This window comes from Cucumis sativus, chromosome 6, assembly GCF_000004075.3.
Source record: "Cucumis sativus cultivar 9930 chromosome 6, Cucumber_9930_V3, whole genome shotgun sequence".
In the NCBI taxonomy this organism is placed as follows: Eukaryota; Viridiplantae; Streptophyta; class Magnoliopsida; order Cucurbitales; family Cucurbitaceae; genus Cucumis; species Cucumis sativus.
The window spans coordinates 28,644,356-28,665,320 of record NC_026660.2 but is presented as its reverse complement, the minus strand read 5'-3'; the positions used below and the strand labels follow the sequence as shown (position 1 = coordinate 28,665,320).

At 35.3% G+C, this 20,965-nt stretch overlaps 5 protein-coding genes across 11 annotated transcripts; 3 read left to right on the top strand and 2 right to left on the bottom strand.

Annotated features, from left to right (window-relative positions):
- Positions 1-3,432: 3,432 nt before the first annotated feature.
- Positions 3,433-6,392, top strand: LOC101220567 (5'-adenylylsulfate reductase 1, chloroplastic). The gene is made up of 5 exons (XM_004134720.3): positions 3,433-3,634; positions 4,001-4,156; positions 4,289-4,415; positions 4,935-5,730; positions 5,859-6,392. Exons 1-5 carry the CDS (start codon positions 3,553-3,555, stop codon positions 6,087-6,089), a joined length of 1,392 nt encoding a protein of 463 aa, XP_004134768.1. The 5' UTR covers positions 3,433-3,552; the 3' UTR covers positions 6,090-6,392.
- Positions 6,393-6,414: 22 nt separating this feature from the next.
- Positions 6,415-11,217, bottom strand: LOC101220336 (probable rhamnogalacturonate lyase B). Of its 4 annotated transcripts, none has more exons than XM_011659834.2 (16): positions 10,711-11,217; positions 10,072-10,372; positions 9,872-9,993; positions 9,748-9,798; positions 9,397-9,516; positions 9,189-9,308; positions 8,929-9,070; positions 8,675-8,848; positions 8,429-8,584; positions 8,033-8,139; positions 7,850-7,940; positions 7,582-7,723; positions 7,336-7,492; positions 7,108-7,224; positions 6,904-7,027; positions 6,415-6,794 (listed from the first exon to the last, which is right to left on the bottom strand). In XM_011659834.2, exons 2-16 carry the CDS (start codon positions 10,111-10,113, stop codon positions 6,549-6,551), a joined length of 1,911 nt encoding a protein of 636 aa, XP_011658136.1. In that variant the 5' UTR covers positions 10,114-10,372; positions 10,711-11,217; the 3' UTR covers positions 6,415-6,548. The 4 variants fall into 4 exon arrangements, with proteins under 4 accessions (XP_011658136.1, XP_031742930.1, XP_011658137.1 ...); XM_031887070.1 differs by having other exon boundaries at positions 6,904-7,024; XM_011659835.2 differs by lacking the exon at positions 10,072-10,372 and having other exon boundaries at positions 10,711-11,207.
- A 579-nt stretch (positions 11,218-11,796) lies between these two features.
- Positions 11,797-14,230, top strand: LOC101210077 (probable transcription factor KAN2). Of its 3 annotated transcripts, XM_031887073.1 has the most exons (7): positions 11,797-11,912; positions 12,024-12,163; positions 12,277-12,353; positions 12,463-12,517; positions 12,705-12,792; positions 13,354-13,456; positions 13,829-14,230. In XM_031887073.1, the coding sequence occupies exons 2-7, from the start codon at positions 12,061-12,063 to the stop codon at positions 14,030-14,032; spliced, it is 630 nt and encodes a 209-aa protein (XP_031742933.1). In that variant the 5' UTR covers positions 11,797-11,912; positions 12,024-12,060; the 3' UTR covers positions 14,033-14,230. The 3 variants fall into 3 exon arrangements, with proteins under 3 accessions (XP_031742933.1, XP_031742932.1, XP_031742931.1); XM_031887072.1 differs by lacking the exon at positions 11,797-11,912 and having other exon boundaries at positions 11,919-12,163; positions 12,478-12,517; XM_031887071.1 differs by lacking the exon at positions 11,797-11,912 and having other exon boundaries at positions 11,919-12,163.
- A 1,015-nt stretch (positions 14,231-15,245) lies between these two features.
- On the top strand, positions 15,246-18,698 carry LOC101220805 (U3 small nucleolar RNA-associated protein 6 homolog). The gene is made up of 6 exons (XM_004134721.3): positions 15,246-15,758; positions 15,919-16,572; positions 16,848-17,294; positions 17,544-17,716; positions 17,994-18,177; positions 18,442-18,698. Exons 1-6 carry the CDS (start codon positions 15,354-15,356, stop codon positions 18,532-18,534), a joined length of 1,956 nt encoding a protein of 651 aa, XP_004134769.1. The 5' UTR covers positions 15,246-15,353; the 3' UTR covers positions 18,535-18,698.
- LOC101221037 lies at positions 18,670-20,689 on the bottom strand. Of its 2 annotated transcripts, XM_004134722.3 has the most exons (7): positions 20,412-20,689; positions 20,002-20,288; positions 19,788-19,910; positions 19,567-19,725; positions 19,274-19,446; positions 19,046-19,151; positions 18,670-18,898 (listed from the first exon to the last, which is right to left on the bottom strand). In XM_004134722.3, the coding sequence occupies exons 2-7, from the start codon at positions 20,233-20,235 to the stop codon at positions 18,869-18,871; spliced, it is 825 nt and encodes a 274-aa protein (XP_004134770.1). In that variant the 5' UTR covers positions 20,236-20,288; positions 20,412-20,689; the 3' UTR covers positions 18,670-18,868. The 2 variants fall into 2 exon arrangements, with proteins under 2 accessions (XP_004134770.1, XP_031743366.1); XM_031887506.1 differs by lacking the exon at positions 18,670-18,898 and having other exon boundaries at positions 19,040-19,151; positions 19,269-19,446.
- Between the last annotated feature and the right edge of the window lie 276 nt (positions 20,690-20,965).

Sequence of the window (20,965 nt, the reverse complement as noted above, 5' to 3'; positions counted from 1 at the left end):
GTTGGTTCAAGCATACTAGCATAGTCTTTCATATCATTACAATTAAAAATAATTTATAACACCACTGTTGCATAATTGAATTATGTTAAAACATAGATTAAAATTTTGAATCATGACCTTCACTTATATTACTAATTTAAAAATGATTTTAACTTCAAATTTGAATGTTGGTGTAATTTGTTGATTATCTTTCATACCAATAAATGGTTAATTGAATTATTTAATGTAATCTCATGTTTTAATAAGTCATTCATACAATTAATCTAGTCCTAATCCTATATATTAATAGTTAATAGAATTGATTCCTGTGGCCCAGAAGTATTATATTGATGTGTGTTCATTTGCTTTGCATCAGAAAAGGTCAAAACTTTTCTACTCTTTTTTACCAATAAACCCCTTTTTTAATTGGAATTTGGAACCACTCACAACTAATTGAACCAATTGTGTGAATGTGTATTAGAGAACTAGTAGGAAAAAAGAAAAAAAAAAGGCACACAAACAAACAAAAATCAAAGGAGAAGAAATGTTGGGTTTTGCCTCTTTAAATCTGCAAAGGACATGCTTTCTCGTGGGATCTTCAAAAAGCGAGATTCCAAATTCTCACAACCACCATTACACATTTTAATTCGTTGCTTTTTCCTTGGTGCTACGTGCTTCTTTCCTTTCATCCTTTCAAATTAATTGTATAAATAAATACCCACTTGTTGGTAGGGTCTTCTTTTTCTAAAATTGACCTGGAGAGTGAGGTTAGTTCAAATTTAAAATAATTAATCTACTATCTTAAGAAAGCTTCTGGATCAATATAACGATTTAAGATGGTACTTGAATGGATGATTGATAAAAGTTATTGTTAAGGTCCCTTTTCATATTATGTTCCTCCAAGTAAGGAGAGGTAGTGCTATATTTAATTTACATTCACCCATCAAATTAAAATTTTGGGTCAATTCATAACGAAAGAATAGGAAATAATTGTTTTTAATAAAACTGATTTGTGTTTAATGAAGGTTTCAAAAACAGTTTTCAAGTTAAATTAAATAAGGGTAGTTATCAATATTTATCTTTTGGGTTTTTTTTTTCTCTATAAAATATAATTATTTTAGAAAGTGAATTTGAAGTGATAGAGATGAGATTGCAATGCGAGAGTGCCTTAAAGACCACAGATATATAACAAAAAATTGGGGCCTTACAATGCCTTGAGGACACTTAAACCACACTGTCCTTGTATTGTTATTTTGTGGGTTAAGGAGAAATAGCCCCACACCCACTCATATGGTCGCATATTGCGGATGCAAATTGGAAAATGACCCAATCTTTCGAAAATTAGAACTATCATGATATGTAACCTTTCCACCTTTGTTGAAGAAAATAACTTTGTTCCTTTCTAATACAATTCATTTGTTTTAAATAATAATGATAGTTATTATTATCAGTAGACACTTTTATTTGTGAAACCTTTGATTTAGTTTATGTCGTGGTATATAATTAATTTTTTCTTAATCTACTACCTTAAGTCAAGCTTAATTGATGATTTAAGTGTTTAATTGTTTTTATAACATGACTACATTTTAACTAAATCTTAATTCTAGACTTAGAAAGTAGATTTTGACACTTCAATTTTTATATTTTGCTTGGTCTTCCTCATTTAAATTGTTATTTTATTTTTCTCTTTTGTTTGATATAAAAAAATGGTCAAAATTTTAAACTTTAAACCATGAAAATGAGATGATGTTGTCCTTTGACCTCACCTCACAAATTCACATCTTATTAGTATATATGCTAATTGTCCGCTAATGGATTGGACATTAATTAAGAGAGGACAATTGACATGATATTTCATTCTAGAGAATTAAAGGTAAGAGAGTTCGATCTCCATCATCAACAATTATTGTCCTACAAATTTCTTTTATATAAAAGTTCCAACTGATTTAACTAGATTGGAAGAAACTACCGTACCTCCACTCAAACTAAAAAATACCACAACTTATTAGTATTAGTATATGAAAAAAAAAAAAAGAATCCAACCATAAGTTGCTAAAATATTATAAAGTTAAGACCAAATATTAAATAGGAGGAGTCTTAAAACTTTCTACGTAATGCTGTATAATATAAAACAAAAAACAAAAATTCCATAGTGGACGAAAAAGGGTGTTATTAAAAATTATAGGAAAGAAGAAATACGAGGAATTTGATCGCCATAGAATCTATATTCATTTGGCTTTAAGATAAGAGTCCTTTTAGATTACTCCAAAGTATTTGGTTGCTATTTTTAAACAAACAAATTTGTACCCTTTATATATATATATATTTAGAAAATACACATAAAAAATAATTTTTGATAGAAAGAAAAATGGTTTTTATACTGTTCTTATTTATTTATTTATTATGAATCCCGGCTAGATTATCTTATAATTGTCAAAGTACTATATTAATATAGTATTTTTTGTATTTATCGTTTTCTACTCTATTAATATAGTCTTTTTTGTATTTATCTTTTTCTTAAAATACAAGAGTTTTGGTTTATGGAAATCAAATTTATTTATTCTAAATCCTCCTTAACCCTAATAGTTTGAATTTACTCTCAAACTTTAAACTTTAAAAATAAAGAAGGGCATTTTTTTAGTTTCAAATTTTAACTTGACTTCTTGAAAATTTGTAAAAAATATATTACTTACGTATAAATTTAAAAGTAAAAATATTATTTTATTGACTTAATTTTATTCTATTTCTCACACATTTCTTAAAAAATCGAATATATGACTTAAAAGTTAATTATACATGTAATATATAAATTAAGATTGACTCATTTTAGCACTAATAATTATGAAGTTTAGATAGAATAAGCTAAGTGCATCATTAACAAACTTATCAATAACATATTAGTCAAGGGTATTATCGACAAAAATAGTAGTATCATTGTGTCCGTCAAATATATCAACAAAATAAAGAAAAACACAATTAATTAGTTAATCAATAATATAAATTAAATGTATCTGTATATTAGTGACAATGTAACAAGGTTGATGACATTCTACCTATTTATGGTTGATTACCTTCATTTTTGTTATTTTTACAAATTAGAGTCTTCAGGAGGATCAAAATAAAGAATCACGATAGCACAAACACAAATTTAAAACTGCTTTAATTTTTTTTTAAAAAACAAAACAGTAACAAACTATTTAAAGTAAAAAAAGAAAAACTAAATTTTAAAATGGGATGTTGACCAATATGGACTCCGGCGTCCGGGGTGAAGTAAGTGACGGAAGCGCTGAGAGCCGAGCGTTTGGGCTCTTGATTTATAAGCCAGTAATAATATGCCACGTAAGCAAAAGAGACGAGGCGGCTCTAATCCAAAATAGCGTCCAGGTTCAATGAACCACAAGCGTCTTTCTCTCTGGACCATTGATATTTATCGTTCCATTTTCCCTTTCAGTATCAAATTATCAATTCGGTCTGGAACCTAAAGAGAAACACTTTTCTTTATTTTCTTTTTTTTTTTTCTTCTGAGAAAAGAGCGTTCGAAGAAGAAGCTTTTAGAGCTATTTCGATTCTACAATGGCGCTTGCTTCTTCTTCTTCTGCTTCTGCGATTACCGGTTCCAGTTTCTCTCGTTCCATTTCCGCCTCCGAGCCTAAAGGTCCCTTTTACTTTCCTTTTTCCCCTCCTCTCCATGTCTGTGCTTTTATAGTTCAATTATCATTGCTTACGAGGAAGCGTGGTGATGAATGGGAATTAATCTCTTCTTTATGTTCAATTACATTCGTTAATTCCTCTTATGGAAGCTACCATTTTGTCAAGCAATGTCTGTTTGTTCTATTCTAGATTTGCCTTTTCTTTTCTTGTTTTCTACTCATCTTTCTTGGAGACAAACTATTATGAAGGCTAGATTTACGTTTCCATGTTATAATTTTTTCTCCGAATTTTCGTACTCCTATTTAGCGGAATTGTTTTTCGATTGTTCTCTTCTTTGCTCAAGTCTGATGTGTTTGTTTAATCTTTGCAGCACCGCAAATTGGTTCTGTTAGGTTGTTCAGTCGGCCTAATGTACCAGCTTCGTCTGTGAATTATTCGCAGAGACGATGCTCTATAGAGCCTCTGCATGCTGAACCAAAACGGAACGACTCCGTTGCTCCCTTGGCAGCAGCCTCCACTGCCCCTGGTGGGTCTTCATTTTCTTTGTTGATTTTCATCAATTTTGATATTAGGTATTCTTGATGGTTTTATGAGAGCTTCCGAGTAGGAATTTGGTTTTGGTGGTGATATTGACGATGTGTTTGTATCTTCATTTCAGAGGTGGTCGAGGAAGTGGAGGTTGAGGACTACGAGGGTTTAGCCAAAGACCTGGAAAGTGCTTCACCCCTTGAAATTATGGACAAAGCCCTAGAGAAATTTGGCAATGATATTGCTATTGCTTTCAGGTAACACATCTGAACCGATCAATTTTGTAAAGTTAATGACTGGAACTGGATTCGTGTTCATGATTCGTAATATTGAGCACTGTTTAAAAAAGTCGGTTTGGTCAAATATTCCCTTCTCTGTATGGAGAATTTTGTCGTAAGCATAATATTTTGAAGGAAATACGTTTTAAGAGATAAGAGTATCAAAATTTCTTTGGTCAACGGTGCTGACGATACTTCAACGATTTCCACCTTTTTCTTTATATATATATCATAAACGAAATTATTCTTAGCCATTGACAACTTGCCACGGCAAGAAGGTAAGGGACTATTTGGAAGAAATTTTTTTTGCGCTCACTTAGAAAGTCAATCCATATACAGGCTCCAAACTAAGTCTCGTTTTTTCTAAGCTTATAATTACTTTATTATTCCCCCCACAGAAACTGTTCGAGATATCGAGAGTCGCTACTATATTTTTCTATTCAATTTGTAGACATTTTTAGAATTTGAAAATTAAGATTTTCTCTTCCTTTCCTACAGTGGTGCTGAAGATGTTGCTTTGATCGAGTATGCCCATTTAACTGGTCGACCATATAGAGTTTTCAGCTTGGATACTGGAAGATTGAATCCAGAAACATACAAGTTCTTTGATGAAGTGGAAAAACATTATGGTATCCATATTGAGTACATGTTTCCTGATGCTGTTGAAGTTCAAGCATTAGTTCGAAGCAAAGGGCTGTTTTCTTTTTACGAGGATGGACACCAGGAATGCTGCCGTGTGCGCAAGGTAAGGCCTCTGAGAAGGGCCTTGAAGGGACTAAGAGCATGGATCACTGGCCAAAGGAAAGATCAATCCCCTGGTACCAGGTCTGAGGTTCCTGTTGTGCAGGTGGACCCTGTTTTTGAAGGGCTGGATGGTGGCATTGGTAGCTTGGTCAAATGGAATCCAGTTGCTAACGTTGGCAGTAAAGACATATGGGACTTTTTACGATCCATGAATGTGCCTGTGAACACATTGCACTCACAAGGTTACGTCTCTATTGGTTGTGAACCATGCACGAGACCAGTTTTGCCATGGCAACATGAAAGGGAAGGTAGGTGGTGGTGGGAGGATGCGAACGCTAAGGAATGTGGTCTTCACAAAGGAAATCTTAAGCAGGAAGATCCAGCCCAGCTTAATGGCGATGCAAATGGAATTTCTACAGATGCTGATATTTTTGAGTCTCAGAATTTGGTGAGCTTGACTAGGGGTGGAATAGAGAATTTGGCTAGACTGGAGGGTAGAAAAGAACCATGGATTGTTGTTCTGTACGCACCATGGTGCCGCTTCTGTCAGGTAAGATATTGTTTTGATATAATTGCCATTTTTGCAACACATGTACGATGAGATATTACCGTACGATGAGATATTACCAATCTTCATTATGAGATTGCTTAAAATTTCCATCTATTCAAATTGAGCAGGCAATGGAAGGTTCCTATGTGGAATTGGCCGAGAAGCTAGCTGGGACAGGAGTGAAGGTCGGGAAGTTTAGAGCCGACGGTGAAGAAAAAGAGTTTGCACAGCAGGAATTGCAGCTAGGTAGCTTCCCCACCATACTCTTCTTCCCTAAACATTCCTCTCGGCCGATCAAGTACCCGTCTGAGAAGAGAGATGTTGACTCGCTTATGGCTTTTGTAAATGCTTTCCGATGATCGAATCAGAATGTTGTGTAATACACATGCAGAAATGTGGCTAGCTCCAGGTTGAGTCAATTATACAGTTGACACAGGAAGCAGTCTAAATTTTCGCCTAATCAAGAGTATGGTTATTCCATGTAGATTTTGGGGTTTGGGTTAGCCGTATTTCTTTATTGTCTTAGTTAATATCCGTGTATGATTGATTGTTGTAATCAAATCAGCGAAGGATCAAGATTACGTTGTTTGCTGTGAAATTCGGCTTTGATTAGTAGAATCTTACGAGTTATCCCTTTTCAAGAACTTGGGAACCTTTAACAATACATTTGTGCCACAACGGAACTACATGAAATTTGGCTATGATTAGTGGAATGTTTTGACTTTGAGTATCCCGTTTCAAGAACTTTGGGGTCCTATTAACAATACATTTGGGCCACACCGAAACCAATATCAATTAAAATAGCATTGACTTCAACTTCATGGAGTAGCATCAGGTGCTTCCAATCTTAAATAATCGTATAAAATTCCACAGAGTGGATCTCCATTCCTTGCCTGCGTGAGAAATATGCAATTATCTCCCTTAACTAGCATTGAAGATGGAATGTCGATGCTATAAATTCGATACAATCCATGATTTCCATGTCGACAAACCGTGTTATCCATTCCCAGATTCATCAGCTGGAAGACCAGAGATGACTCTGACCCCATCGAGTTGACATTAATCTGCAGGCATAAAATACAACAGTTTACTACAAACAAGAACGAGCCTTTCGAGTGGGCAATCGACTATACTAAATGCAAGTTTGTCCAACATTTTCCTGTTTGTTTGTACCTTCAAATCCGAGCGTGTTGCAGATGCAATGGACAACCTCAGCCTGTAAGTTCCATCAGTTAAGGATGTCATGTTGAACTTAATAGTCCATGTAGTCGCAACATACTTACCATCTTCCCCTCTTCTACAGATAGTAGCAGCCATTGTCAAGTGAAATTTAACGTTCATTTTGTCAATATATGTGATGATTTGCAAAGTACAAACCTGCAAACTTGAGCAAAGAACCAATCTTTTTTCGGATCGTTGATACCCACGGTGAAAATTTGGTCATTTCTTGGATGTAAATCGCTGTATCCCTCCCATAAACCATATTGCCTGAACCTGGATTTTTTTTTTTTGGAAAAGAAACATTTCATTGATATTTCTGGATTTGGTACGTAGTCAGAGAGGATATGTTTGTCACCTAAAAGAAGGGTTTTTTTTTTTACTTACTTTTCTGGGCTATGAAGGAATAACTTGTTGACATACATCGGATTCACATCAGGAACATAGAAGCTATTAGCAGTACGATCAGGAAAACCAATCTCCCATACAGTAGGACCGTCTCTGGGAGGACTATAGGTCAGAATGCCAAGATGGTTATAAGATCCTGATAAATATCAACTATCAGAACTAATTGAAGAAGTAGCATTTTTCTTCAACATTAGAAACAGATACTGAAGAAGAGAGCAAAGGGACCTGCAGATACTGTTACTAGTGATTTGTGAAGATAGTCACCAATGAATCCGGGTACCCAACCATGAAGTCCATAGACTCCAGGAATAATGTTTCTGATAGTGAAATCTCCATTGGAATCTGTTTTTACCCAAAATTGATATTCCTGGACTCACACATTCGTTTTAGGAAGTTATGAAGTCAAAGTTATTGAATTCAATGCTTTGAAGCTTATCAGAGTAATAAGTGTAAGAAATGTTCTGTTCTAGAAGAGCTAAGAAAAATCTTTCACCTTGCTTTCGATTTGCCAGGCACCTTCTTCTCTAGCAGCAGATAGACCAATATGTGCATCTCTTGCAGGGATAGGGGAACTTGAAACAAACCTAGAGAGCGAAAGAGAGAGAAACTGCCTTATCTTACTAGATGGTTCAAGGAAAATTACAGTTCCTTAATTAGAGACGGGTAACAATTTTACCTATCTCGGACTAATAGTCTTCCTGAAATTGAACCACGTTCCCTTGCCATTAAATAAAAAGATGAAGCAACAAAATTGTATGGCCATGCTGTTTCCTCTTGCATTCTCTATATCATGAAAAGTGAAATATTAAGCCACATATCTGCCACTAAGTCTCTCTGATGCATAGTAGTAGTGACACAATACGAAGCAAAACCATATCATGATATCAATATCTTAGAAAATCATATAGTTTTCAGGTTTTTGAGAAGAAAGCACAGAATTTGAAGAGAATGTATGGTTTGGTAGCTAATGGTGTTTTTCAAATTCTATGTTATGAGACAGTGGATCAATTTACTGCAACATGTTGAAGAATGCAGATACAGACTGAGAGAAAGTTGGATTTCAAACAAATACCTGTTCTTTTGCATCTATCCATAGATTGTGTGCCTCTGATACATCTGAGGTGGAGTTAAGGTATACAAGAATAGGACCAAAGACCTTTCTCCACGCCTCTCCCTCCTTGATATGTGTGAGTATATCTTCTCCAATGTAATGGGTTCCATGAAACATCTGTTCCATCAAATATTTCTGTTATACCAAATGTTATAGACATATAATTCAGGATTAAATCGAGTTGGAGCAGAGGAGAAAAAAAATTACAGCAAGACATGTAGGACCAGTATGGACTGTCAGATTTTGCTTTGTAGGACCTCCATTTCGGAACTCGTGGCTTGGAAAAACTATCCAAAAACCTATGTTGTTTGGGCTGGAACTTATCCATCCATGAACTCCTCCATCTTTGTTATCCTCCGAGTATTGGTACTTATCATCTACCTGCATTTAGTCCTTACGTTCATGGAAATCACTCTTTGTGTGCAGGTAAATGAAATAATATTTAAGGTTCACGTTCTCACCTCTCCTTTCAAATCGGGGTTAATGGGATTTACAAGCAAAACTGACTCAGGTACAATTAGTTCTTCACCTCTGCCTGGACGCAAATCCTCTGGCATTGGCATTATTCTTTGCTTCTCATCTGAAATTGCCATGTAGTGGAACCTAATTTGACCGTAAATTGGTGAGGCAGATAGTACAAGAAGAATGAAAATGAAAAGGGAGAAAACAGCAAATTGTACTCTAGCTAGCCATGCTTAGGCTGGGGAAGAATATTATTTACTTCTCTTGTCGCAGCTTAAACACCATTCTTGTCTGAGCAAGATCGAAAGCTCGACATTCTGATGGGTGCTCGTAGATTGCATAGCAATAGAAGCCTGGAATACCAGTCCTCATTATGTACCTAGAGGACAAATCAGAAGCCTGTGAAATTTAGCAGAATTAAGAGATCTTATTTCAAGGTAAAAGGGAGGTCCGAATGAATGAACAACCTTATGTCCACACCAAGTGGAAGTTTGTTGCCTCGAGTTGACAGGTCAAAATCTTTCCTGAATGATATTTCAATCGTGTCATCACTTGAGTTGATGACATTGAATTCAGATCCCTTAAGCCTGCAAATTTAAATGGATTCAGGAGTTAAAGGATATGTATCTATAGTCATTCACAGGCTTGAGAACAAGCTGTATTTGAAACTTATCCTTTTGATCGACAACTTCTATGGAGGGCTGGCATAGACAAACTTTTTCTGGTTTATAGACTTATTTTCCTACAATTTGGGGACTGCTAAACTGCTCAAGTTTCAAAATTTAACTCAATCTACCAATCTAATGAAGGCAGCGTACAATTGGTATCTGTCCTTGCCTCCAGGCCAACTCCAGTTGATATCCCAATATCTGCACACAGGAAATAAGTCAACAGTAGTTACATGAAATCCTGTTTGATCTACTATTTCATCATTGACGTTACCCTCTTTTAGATTCACTTGATTTTACATCTAATAGATTGTCCATGCCTCCATACGTGATGCCAATTACATACCCTTGGGGGTTTGATATCGTCACCTTCAACAACCCGTTGTCCAATATAACCTGCAAAGAACCAAAACACACATGGATTACATAGAACATGTTCACAAGAAAATAAGAGTCACAGAGCTCTAAACTAACATGGGAGCCTTGATTTTGCAGCCTCAGCTTCTTCCTCCCCATTGTAGAAGCTCAGTTTTCGTACCATCTTTCTGATCTTCTTTAGTATATAATTGTAGGTTATGATTAATTAGCTTATGCAAATGATGTGGATTATAGCTGGCCGTTGGTTACTAAGAGCGTAAGAAGATTTGGATACGTCATTTCTTGTTTGTATCACCATTAATTTATGAACTACAACTAACAGATTAAGCCTTGGAAAAAACTCTTCGAAGAACTTTGCGTTATCAAAACGTAGTTTTTGCTTGGTCATCTGTCTTGTCTACATATGGGGTTCGGTAGAATAAAGAGTTAGTAGTCACTCAATAAAATATGACATCCATTAGAGGAAATAGAAATTATCAATATGAAAGTTCATACATAATTGAAATCATAATCTAGTGGCCATTTCTATTAATTTCTTGGGAGTTGAAGGCAAATTCTTGATTTTGACCCGTTTGAAAAGCATAGGATGGTGAATATTAAGATATAAACGCAAATTTGATTCTTGGTCTTCTAAAGAATGCTTTCATCAAACTTCAATTTTTGCTATGCTAAATCAATGTGGACAAATATTAAAAGATCAAAAATTGAATCTTTTGAAGTGGGTTAAAGCCTTACTCTCTGATTTGGGCAGAAATTGCTCTTCCTTGTATATAAATCTCACCATCTGAATACTTGGATTTTACTTGCTTCAGATTTTCAGGAATGATCATCCAAGAGAATTGAATGAATTCGGATCAGCTTTTGAAAGGTTTCCTCCCACAAGTCCAACTCCGCCATAATTCCTCTGCTTAGGATTCCACTTCTGTTCCTCTGCTTCTGCCATTGCTCAGTTTCAGAGAATATTCTCCAATTCGAACCCATCTTTGCCCATAGAGGCCGAGCACGAACTCTGACGCTTTCATTTTCTTTTTCTTCCCAATTTGTTCGCGTCTATGGAATGGAAATTTCAAATATTAAGCTTCTGTTTACAGCTGCTTACAGCTAACTTTTACGCTACTCCAATGGGAGTCTCCCCAATCCACGCCCACTGCGCTCATTCCTGATCGACGTGTTACTGTGCGAGGAAATTCTGACATGCTATTTCCTAAGCATGGGCTGCGTGTCGAACACACGGTTTCGTCGAGATTTTCAAGGTCCATTGCGTATAATGTGTTCGACGAAAAGTCGCAACCGGAATTATGAGGTTCGCTTTCAACAGGAGCTTTTGGCATGTTTCCTTAAGGATATGCATTGCTTTCGTCATAGCATATACCCAAAATTTCCCCATTTGATTCTTCATTTTGGACTCCTCTCTGTTGCTTAAATGTTTAAATATCATCATTTTGCTTAAACAAACACACCCAAGTACTAATATGTAAAGTAAAAAGCCATTAGAATTCCGAGTTTGATTATTACTGTTAAATGGAATTAGTTGAAATGAAATGGTGTTGGGGATATAGCATGCACTCATATGATTGATGAGATTTAGGTTTGCTACATTCCCACTGCTTTTTTTGTAATTAGATGCCAAAGGAATGTCTGAAAAAAGGACCAAAAGAATGTCCAAAATGAAGAAATGATGCCCCCAAAGAAAATTGAGGACAACTTTATCAGTTCTTTTTTTCACCCATCTGTTTTCACCCAATCATAGATACATTTGAATAAATAGCAAGCCAGAAATTCTGCCTCTCAAAACTTTCCATTTTCCAATCAAACACCATGGAGACTAACCCGTCCCTTCTGAGTTGCGAAAAGCAGCCACAAAAGGCCAAATGAATGCAACAGAATCTCACACTACTATTTATTATCTTCTCTCTCTAAGAGGCATAAGCCATAAAGTAAGTTTGAACTGAACTGGGTTTCTCTTTTTAAGGGTCTTTATCCACGTCCCCTTCAAGACAAAGCATTATCATAATCATTTGATTCATATCTAACATGAGGGTTTCTAGGCAGAGAGTATTCCATGACATCAACTTCAAATCCCCCATGGTTAGGCCTTATGTTCGTTCTAAAATGCCTAGATTAAGATGGACCCCTGATCTTCATCGCTGCTTTGTTCATGCAGTTGAACGCCTTGGTGGAGAAGAGAGTAAGCTTTAGCTATATATCTCATTATGCATCTTTATTAACTTCTCTTTCTTTTTTCCCTTTCTAGTCTCGTGTTATTCAAATGAACCATAGTTTGGTGTTACTAATTTGTAGGGGCTACTCCAAAGATGGTATTGCAGATAATGAATGTGAATGGTCTCACCATATCTCACGTGAAAAGCCATCTACAGGTGCAGATTGGTAGCTTTTTATGATTCATTCTTAAACCATTTTTTTTCTTTTTCCACTTCTTTAACATTGGCAGCTTATGAATGTTTTTAATAGTTTAATAATGCTTAGGTTTGCCATGGACAGATGTACAGGAGCTCAAAACAGGAGCAAGTAACGTCCCAAGGTGTTCTACATTCCTTTATTTCTTATCACAACCGCTGTTTCTGTATTTTTAAGCTTACGTTCTTGAACAAACATAAAAGAGATTTTTATCACCTTGGTCATATCTTTAAGACTAAAACTGACCCCTAGTTTAGTTAAAAAAAACTGCTAATATAAATTAATAAATGTGCTTGCTCCTTGTATGGCAGAAAAAAACCTCAACAATGATGAGGCTCCAGGATATCAACTTCCAGACCATCTCCATGGATGTTGCTTTATCGATCAAAAACTTGCTTGGTTCGTGATTCTCTCCATACTCTTCGTTAGTAGGATCGACTAATGACTTGTTTGGGAGTGAGATTTTAAAATGGTTACAAATCACTTTTGTCATTTTTAAAGTTAATCATAAAATACTTTTAATCATTAAAAATCAAATATTATAGTATAAAACCAGCGTCTAAAAGTGAAAAATTAAACATTAAACGTGTTTTGAGTAATTAAAGATTTAATATGTTTCGGAATGATTTTGAGTTTGATAAAAATGTAGGTAGAAATCTGACATATAATAGCCATCTAGGAAAGGTTTAAAGAAAAAGAAATATACAGTATATGTGACACGGTAAGCAACAATATAATATATATACACACACTAAAGTTTCAAAATAAAGTATGTGGCCAAAAGTACTATTTTATCATCTCGTGTGCAAACACACTTACATATTGTATATGATGAACATGATTTACAACTTTACAAAGAGGAAAGCATTGTGTTGTTGTTGGACAGATAAGGGGAATGGTAGATATATGCTTTTTTGTTTTGTCATTAGATTGATCCATAAGATAAAGTTTTCTTTCCAGGAAAGAGAGGGAAGAGATGACGAATGAACTAAGAAAGTGCAAAGAGAAGAAACCAAATTCTTACCTCATGTTCAAGGACATAACCAAACGGTGCACTGTTCAAGTACTCTTTTCTATCTCTCTCTGTACTGTTTTAGATTACGTCAATTCAAATCCGTATTTGTTAATATGCTTTGAATCCATTATATGTTACATTTTTTAAACTTTCTAATCATTCTATTGGTGTCCCTCTAATTATAAATCTGTTCTCCTTCTCTGTTCTGTAATGGAGTTAAAACACTGTTAGCGAAGTATGTAATAATTAATCTTTATGTTAATTTCTTCTCGTTCTTTTTTCTTTACTTCTCTGTTTCGTTTCTACCATAAACTTACTTGTTTTCACACCATTTCTTCACATTAGTTTTCACCTTTTCGAAGGAACTCACTGAAGGCATAAAATAGATCAATAATTGCGTGTTATCTATTTGTTTGTCAGGAGGAAGATTATTTTGGGAGAAGCTTGAAGAAGATGCATCAAGATTTGAAAAAGTTGGATGAGGAAACTGAAAGCGTAAAGAGAGTTGGTGGTGAAGAAATTACAATGTCACTATGTTTGAGCATAAGGGGTTTGCAGCCATTGATGAGTAAAACTGGAAACTCTGACGTGAATGACGTATCTCTTGAGCTGAGTCTTGCTTGATCAATCACTCTCCCACTCGCCAATTCAAATAATAATCTAATCAAACGAATGTATGTCATATTAAACATATCAATAATGACTTTATTTCATGGAATTCTTGTAGCATTGTAATCAATTTTTGGTAACAGATCCTTATTCCTTAATCTATATCTATATATAAATAGATAATGAAAAAGTAAGTAGTAGTATCTCCTGGTACGAGGTGTGTTTTTCTTTTTCCTTCATCACTTTTATGAAAAATTATGCATGTGAATTTTGGATGCATGTGTCACGCGAACACATATGCTTTTTAGTCGACCAGCAAAGTTGGCCCTTTTTAAAAAGTGTGTATTTCGGAATTTATGTATGCAAGTTTTATTTTCTGTTTTTTCTTTTTAGGGGAAATTTATTATTCCTTACTTTTCCTGTCTTTTTTCATTATATATTCCGACATTGATTCTATGGAATATTTCAAAATTATACGAGTTTATGTGTTATATTATCTAGAAATGAAAAGGACAGACAAAAGTTGATGTGTTCTATAATCACTTTGATGATTAGCTATACATATTCCTTTCTAATTATAATTTATAAATTAGGTTAATTAGGACTTAAAATTGAATACCATAATGTCTAAAAATGTTTTTTTTAAAAGTCATGTTCCGGTGTAACTAGCTACGAATATGATATGATTAAAAGATATATATTACAAGGTGCTAAATAATCAAACATAGCTTGATTAAGATGCCGATGATGACTATAAAGGATGTGGTTTCCTTGAACCCTTTTACTCTCATTTTTTCTAAAAAATAGATATAAATCGAAGAAATTTCAATACCTAGTATTGATCTATTACTATATTCACCGCTACATTAGCAAATCATTAATTTGCATAAAATCGAAGTATCAAGCTAAAGATTAAACTAGAGGTAAGATATGTTAAAGTGAAATCAACGATTTTTTTAAATAAGATACCAAGGTTTGATTCTTCGTTATCGTATTAGTTATACTAGAAAATGAATGATTAACCACCGAATTGATTTTTCTAGTAAGATGGGGGTTTGATTGGGTTTTTTCTTCTCACTAAAATATTATCATAACTAAAGTTAACCAATAGCTAGATTTTCAGAAAGTAATTTGTATCTTTAAAAAAAGAGAGAGTGGGCTCTAACATTTTTGTAAATAACTTCGAAGGCCCAGCCCATAACCACTAACCATTTAACGTTCTCGTCATCTTCATAACCTTTCTGAATCGCCGCCCTAGAAACCCGTTTCCGAGAGCGAAGCCCTCCTCCGCCGTTCAGCTCCATTCCCTCCGACTCCCCTCTTACCCAGCTAGACCATGGCGGACGTCGTGCAGTTCCGTCTCGAGGGCATGGTCGACGAGCTCGATGACTTCGAGAAACGTGGCCTCTTCTCCCGGCGAGAGATTGCTGAGATTGTAAAGCAACGGCGCAAGTTCGAGTACCGTCTGAAGCGCCCTTGTCCTCTTAAGCAGGACTATCTTACTTATATCGATTATGAGATTCAGTTGGAGTCGCTTCGTCGTCTAAGGAAGAAGGCAGTGGCTCGCGAACTTAAGAAGCAGGGAGATAAAAAGATGAAAAAGTCTATTTCCGACTTCGCCGGTGTGAAAAGGATCTTGTACATTTATCGGCTTGCGGTTACTAGGTATAAGGGTGATATTGATCTTTGGTTTCGCTATCTCGAGTTTTGTAGAGCACGAAAGAACGGGACAATGAAAAAGGTATTACATTTTATTCCAGTTTTGGATTAAATTAATGTACATTTTGATCTATGGTTCTTTTGTTGTAGAAATGAGATGATATGGAAGTAGTTGAAGTCAGTCTGTTGATACTTGAGGTTACTTGTGTCGATATCGATCCTTTTTCTTTCAATTTTTGCAGGTTCTAGCTCAGCTGATTAGATTCCACCCAAAAGTTCCTGGGGTTTGGATATATGCTGCTGCTTGGGAGTTTGATCATAATATCAATGTGGATGCAGCACGTTCTCTTATGTTAAGTGGTTTGAGAGTTTGCCCAACTTCAGAGGACCTTTGGATAGAATATTTGCGGATGGAACTTACTTATCTTAATAAGTTGAAGGCTCGGAAGGTTGCCCTTGGAGAGGACGAGGGAAGTCTGGTCCGTGAAAATATAACTGCTGCGGAGAAACAGTGGAGAGAAGAAAATAAAGATCTGTTCATGTCAATGGGTGAAACAAGGGGAGATAATGATGAATCAGGTGTCGAAACGTTGTCAAAGGATAAATTGGATTTGTTTCGAGAAAAAGGTTCAAACCTTTTAGAAACTATCTACAGTGGAGCAATTGAAGCTCTACCTTCAAGTTTTAGTTTGAGAAAGCGTGTCTTAGAGATATTGGAAGCAATGGATTTAGCTCATTCAGAAGAAATGCAGTCAAAAATATTACAGGATATAAAAAGAGACTTCGCTTCACAACCACAATATTGGGACTGGCTAGCTAGACTTTACTGTAATCCTGAAAATGTGCAGGGAACGAGTGATATAAAGGAAATTTCTCGGATTGAAAAGGCTGTCAAGGTGTGAATTTTTATGCATGATGAAAATCACAATTATGTCAAATCTGTATAGTTATAGTATGCGTTTTCTTCGGTGATGATAAATGGTAGTTTAAGGAAGCATATATTTCTTCATTTAGAAAATTACTAAATCTAGAAAAGTACGTACTACGACATTTGTTTATTTGAAACTATGTGAGCAACTTATGTGTCTGCTTTTTTCCCATGAGTATCTAAGGTTTGTTTTTTTGTCTATGAATGTCTAAAATTTTCTTTTTCCATGCTTATAAACAACAGGTCTACGAGGAAGGCCTGGAGTGTGTGCCTTCATCTGCAATTTTTAGCTTGTATGTGGAATTTTTGAGGAGTATCATTGTTCCTGTTAAGGGTGAACAAACCTTGGGGCTATCCAGTCATACTGATAACATTACTTCGCGACTCTTGATGGTTTATGAAAAGGCTCTAACTTTAGGACATATTACAGACGATTTAGCATGCCAATATGTTTTGTTTTATTTGGAACTAGGGAGATTGGATGAAGCACAGAAGCTTGCAGAAAGACTCTGTAGTGGAAAATTTTCTAATTCTGTGAAGTTGTGGGTATTGAGAGTCTCCACGGAGATAAAATGCGTTTTGAAGGATTCTCCTTCTCCAAGTAAGGACGATCTGAAATCCATTTTTGAACTGACAAAAGAGGTTCTGAAAAAATTTTCTGTTTCGGAATCTGGGAGCCTGTGGCTAAAGGTATATCTGCTGCACCTTAACAAAACTTCGAGCCTTGATATATTTAGTTTTGTGAAAAACGATATTAATCTTCAATTTACCTGGTTTTATTGGTTTGAAATGTATGATTTTTGCCATAAATGGTTTAATGGCATTTTGCTCACTCGAGCTTACATGTTTAATATATTTGGAATGTTCAAGACATTGTGACTCTGGTGGTAATTAGAAGTAAAAACCTGAACCCTTGTTATTCTGGTTTACTTACTGCAGGTCCTCAAATTTTTTGCCAATCAGAGTTATTATTTTGACAAATTGGTGGAAATTTCACTTTATGCATTGGCTAAATCTGGTGGAAATGAGGATGGATTTTCACTCTCCTCAGTCATTGTTGATTTTGTTCTACAAAAAGATGGAATTCAGCGTACAAGGGAGGTGTATAAGAAGTATGCATTCAATCCTGGATAATTCTTCTCGGTTAAAATATTATTTTGGTCTTTGTAATTTGAGTCTTAATTCTTCTTGAATCTATCTACTTTCAAAGGTTTACATTTAATCCCGTTCTTTCAATGACCGTTAAAGTTGATTGTTAGTGTTAGTTTGAACTTAGTTTTAGTGGACCAAAATGGTATTTTAATTCATTCCTCTTTTATAAGAATATCTGTCTGTTTTGCGGAGTTTCTTAAATCAGCCTCTAAAACCGTGTTTCCTTTGTTTCAACAGATTTCTTGGATTACCCCATCCAGGGCTTGCTATGTACCAAACATGTATTCAGCTGGAATCCAACCTTGCAACTGCAGGGGATAAAGATGGTCTTGCAAATGCTCGAAAGCTATTTGAATCTGCACTTGCAACTTATGGCCAAAATGTTCGTTTATGGCAAGAGTACTACACATTGGAATCTAAGGTAACCTTGCAGTTTCCGTATAATCTAGAAATGTGTACATATTTAATTCCCCCCCCCCCCCCCCCCCCCCCCCCCCCCCCCAATAGGTCATGGTTATGGAATCATGCTATTTTGAACATGGCATCTTTTGTCCATCTTCATTCTCTGTTTTACATCCTGACAGATCGAACAAATTGCATCATTGTTGTTTTTCCTGCTACATTTTACATGAAAGTGTTGTCCACTAATCCTCCAATGTATTCATGAATTCGTTCTTCCTTACAGATAGGATCATCGGAAACAGCAGCTGCAGTTCGTTGGCGTGCAAGGAAAACATTAAAAGATGCTACAGCCCTTGCTACGTCCTCTGATTTGTGACTTTTTTATAAACATTTTCTTGTATATTTATCAAATCAATTTTGACCTTGTTTATTTAGGATGGTTGATTGAGCGTCGGTGATTGGAAACCGATATAGATTTCATCTGTAGCCCATATGATATGAGATAAAGAGCTGTATTCTATGCCTATAGGATTATCACAACATCGATATGCTTCAACAAGAAATATCATTTGGAAGGAAAGAATAGTATACAAATTTGCTATAAATTTAGCCAGAGAAAATGTTGAGTTCAACTGATCCAGTATCTTTCAAGTGTAATCATCAGGGTACCTTGGCAAGTTTTCCGGTAGAAAATTTCTGGCTATGTAGCATTATACTTTAGGCCATTGCGGACTAACTACCTGCACATATGACAATGACAATGACGATGTAATTTAAATACTCTACATTTATACGCAAAAACTTGTATAACAATCAAAGAAGTGCCTCTCAAAGCAGAAGAAAAACAGTGATAACTAACTGGGAGCTTGTAGCAGTTTTAGAATTACCTCAAGTGTACTGAACACTATACGCATACGGCTAGCAACTACCGAAGGTTCTTCAGCTCGTCCTACCACTGCCATTTGTTCTAGTTGGAGAGTTTTTACAGGAAGCCTTCATAGGAAAAACAAATAGAGTTTAGCGGTGGTTATGAATTTAATAGCTAATTTCATTCACTCTAAAAGATATAGACGATTGACCTCAATGGAAATGAGAAGTGGCTAAAAGCACCTTACCATGCCATGCCTCGAACATAATATGCATTGGCAATGAGAGCACAAAAGCCTTTCCATTGAAGCCTTATTTCATCCGACACCGGAGGTGTTGATGACCATCTAACTACAGTTGGTTGTGGTGTACACAAGATGGTGATGAATATAATACTCAACCACAGAATGCATTCTTCAATCTGCACATGATGAAATTAGGAAAAGCACAAAATGAAGTTTCATTCACAAACCTAATCTAGAATTAAATTTCAGGAAATTGTATAACAAGTTTTTCCATGTCAGATGATGGCAAAACGTACCTCCCCTGAGATAATCTTGGATTTCAAACCAGTACTTCCACCATAACTTTGCATTACTTCAATTTCAAAACCAGCTTCCTTCATATCAATAAGTTCTTTTCTTAATCCTTCATCAGTACAACCAAGTGCATATGCATTCACCCCAGCACTGATGAAATCCTGATAATTATCACACATGTTAATTTAGGAAGACACCAGGCAAAAAGAAAGGATCAAACTACCTTTAAGTTGTCACCTCCTCCTCGATCGACAAAATTCCGATATCGTCTGAACAAACTGATAGCTATATTGCGCGAAGAGCGGTATTCATCATCCGAAGGAGGTGGGGAGCTATCTGAGCGGCACTGAAATATTCAAAGAAATATATTTCACTTATACAAAAAACTATCTCAAACAGATACCAAAGCTGAATCTGGAATAAAAATATCTACTTACTAGGCATCTTCTGAATGAAGATCGGTTCAAAACACAAGGAGTATTCAATTGAGTACACCGTTTAAAAGACGAGGGATTGTGTAGAATGGTATTGGAAGAAGAACTCTTTAGAGGGCACAGAGATACCGAGGTACTATAATTAAGGGAATTAGCATGAGATGCCTCTGACAGAGGAATAGAGTCTAGACATGCCAGAAATTTCTTGTTAGCTCCCGGCGAATATACCGTCAACATGACTGAACCATCATAGAATTTCCTTCAAACAGATTCAAGACAGGACACTAAACCTAAAAAAAAAAAAGAACATCAAATCAAACCCACAAGAAATGGATTCTAATATCACTCACCAATTAGCTTTGAATTGACAACAAAATTAATACCAAATAAAGCTTTGAATTGAAGAGACGAACCTGGTGAAGATGCAGATGAAGATCAAATGCAGAGGGGGAGGAGATGGAGGGAAATGAATATGGCGTAATTTAGTTGAGAAAGACGGGCAATTACAATCCATAAAATCTGTAATTCAGTGGACAAAGAATCTGAGAGCGGATCGTAATTGAATCCCAAGCCACCAATTTTTCGAATGGTTGCGCAATGCTCTTACTCCCCACCCCCATCAAATCATACTCTTGTTTTTATTTTTCTTCTAAAAGAAATAAATAAAATATAATATTGGATTATAACATTTTCAATTAAGATATACAGGTTTTGGATTTTGGCTCACTTTTATCACCGGACTTCATTCTTTTTTGTTCTATCTTTTTTTACAAACCTATTTTGGAACAAATAATTATTAATCTTAATTTTTAAAAAATATGTCTACTAATTTTACAAGCTTATTAATTATAAATTTTTAATATTTGTTTGTATTGATATATTATGAATTATAAATTTTAGTTCATCTCAATAAATATCATTTATGGCCAGCTGCATTGTTAATGGTATAAAGATTGTATTAATTAAC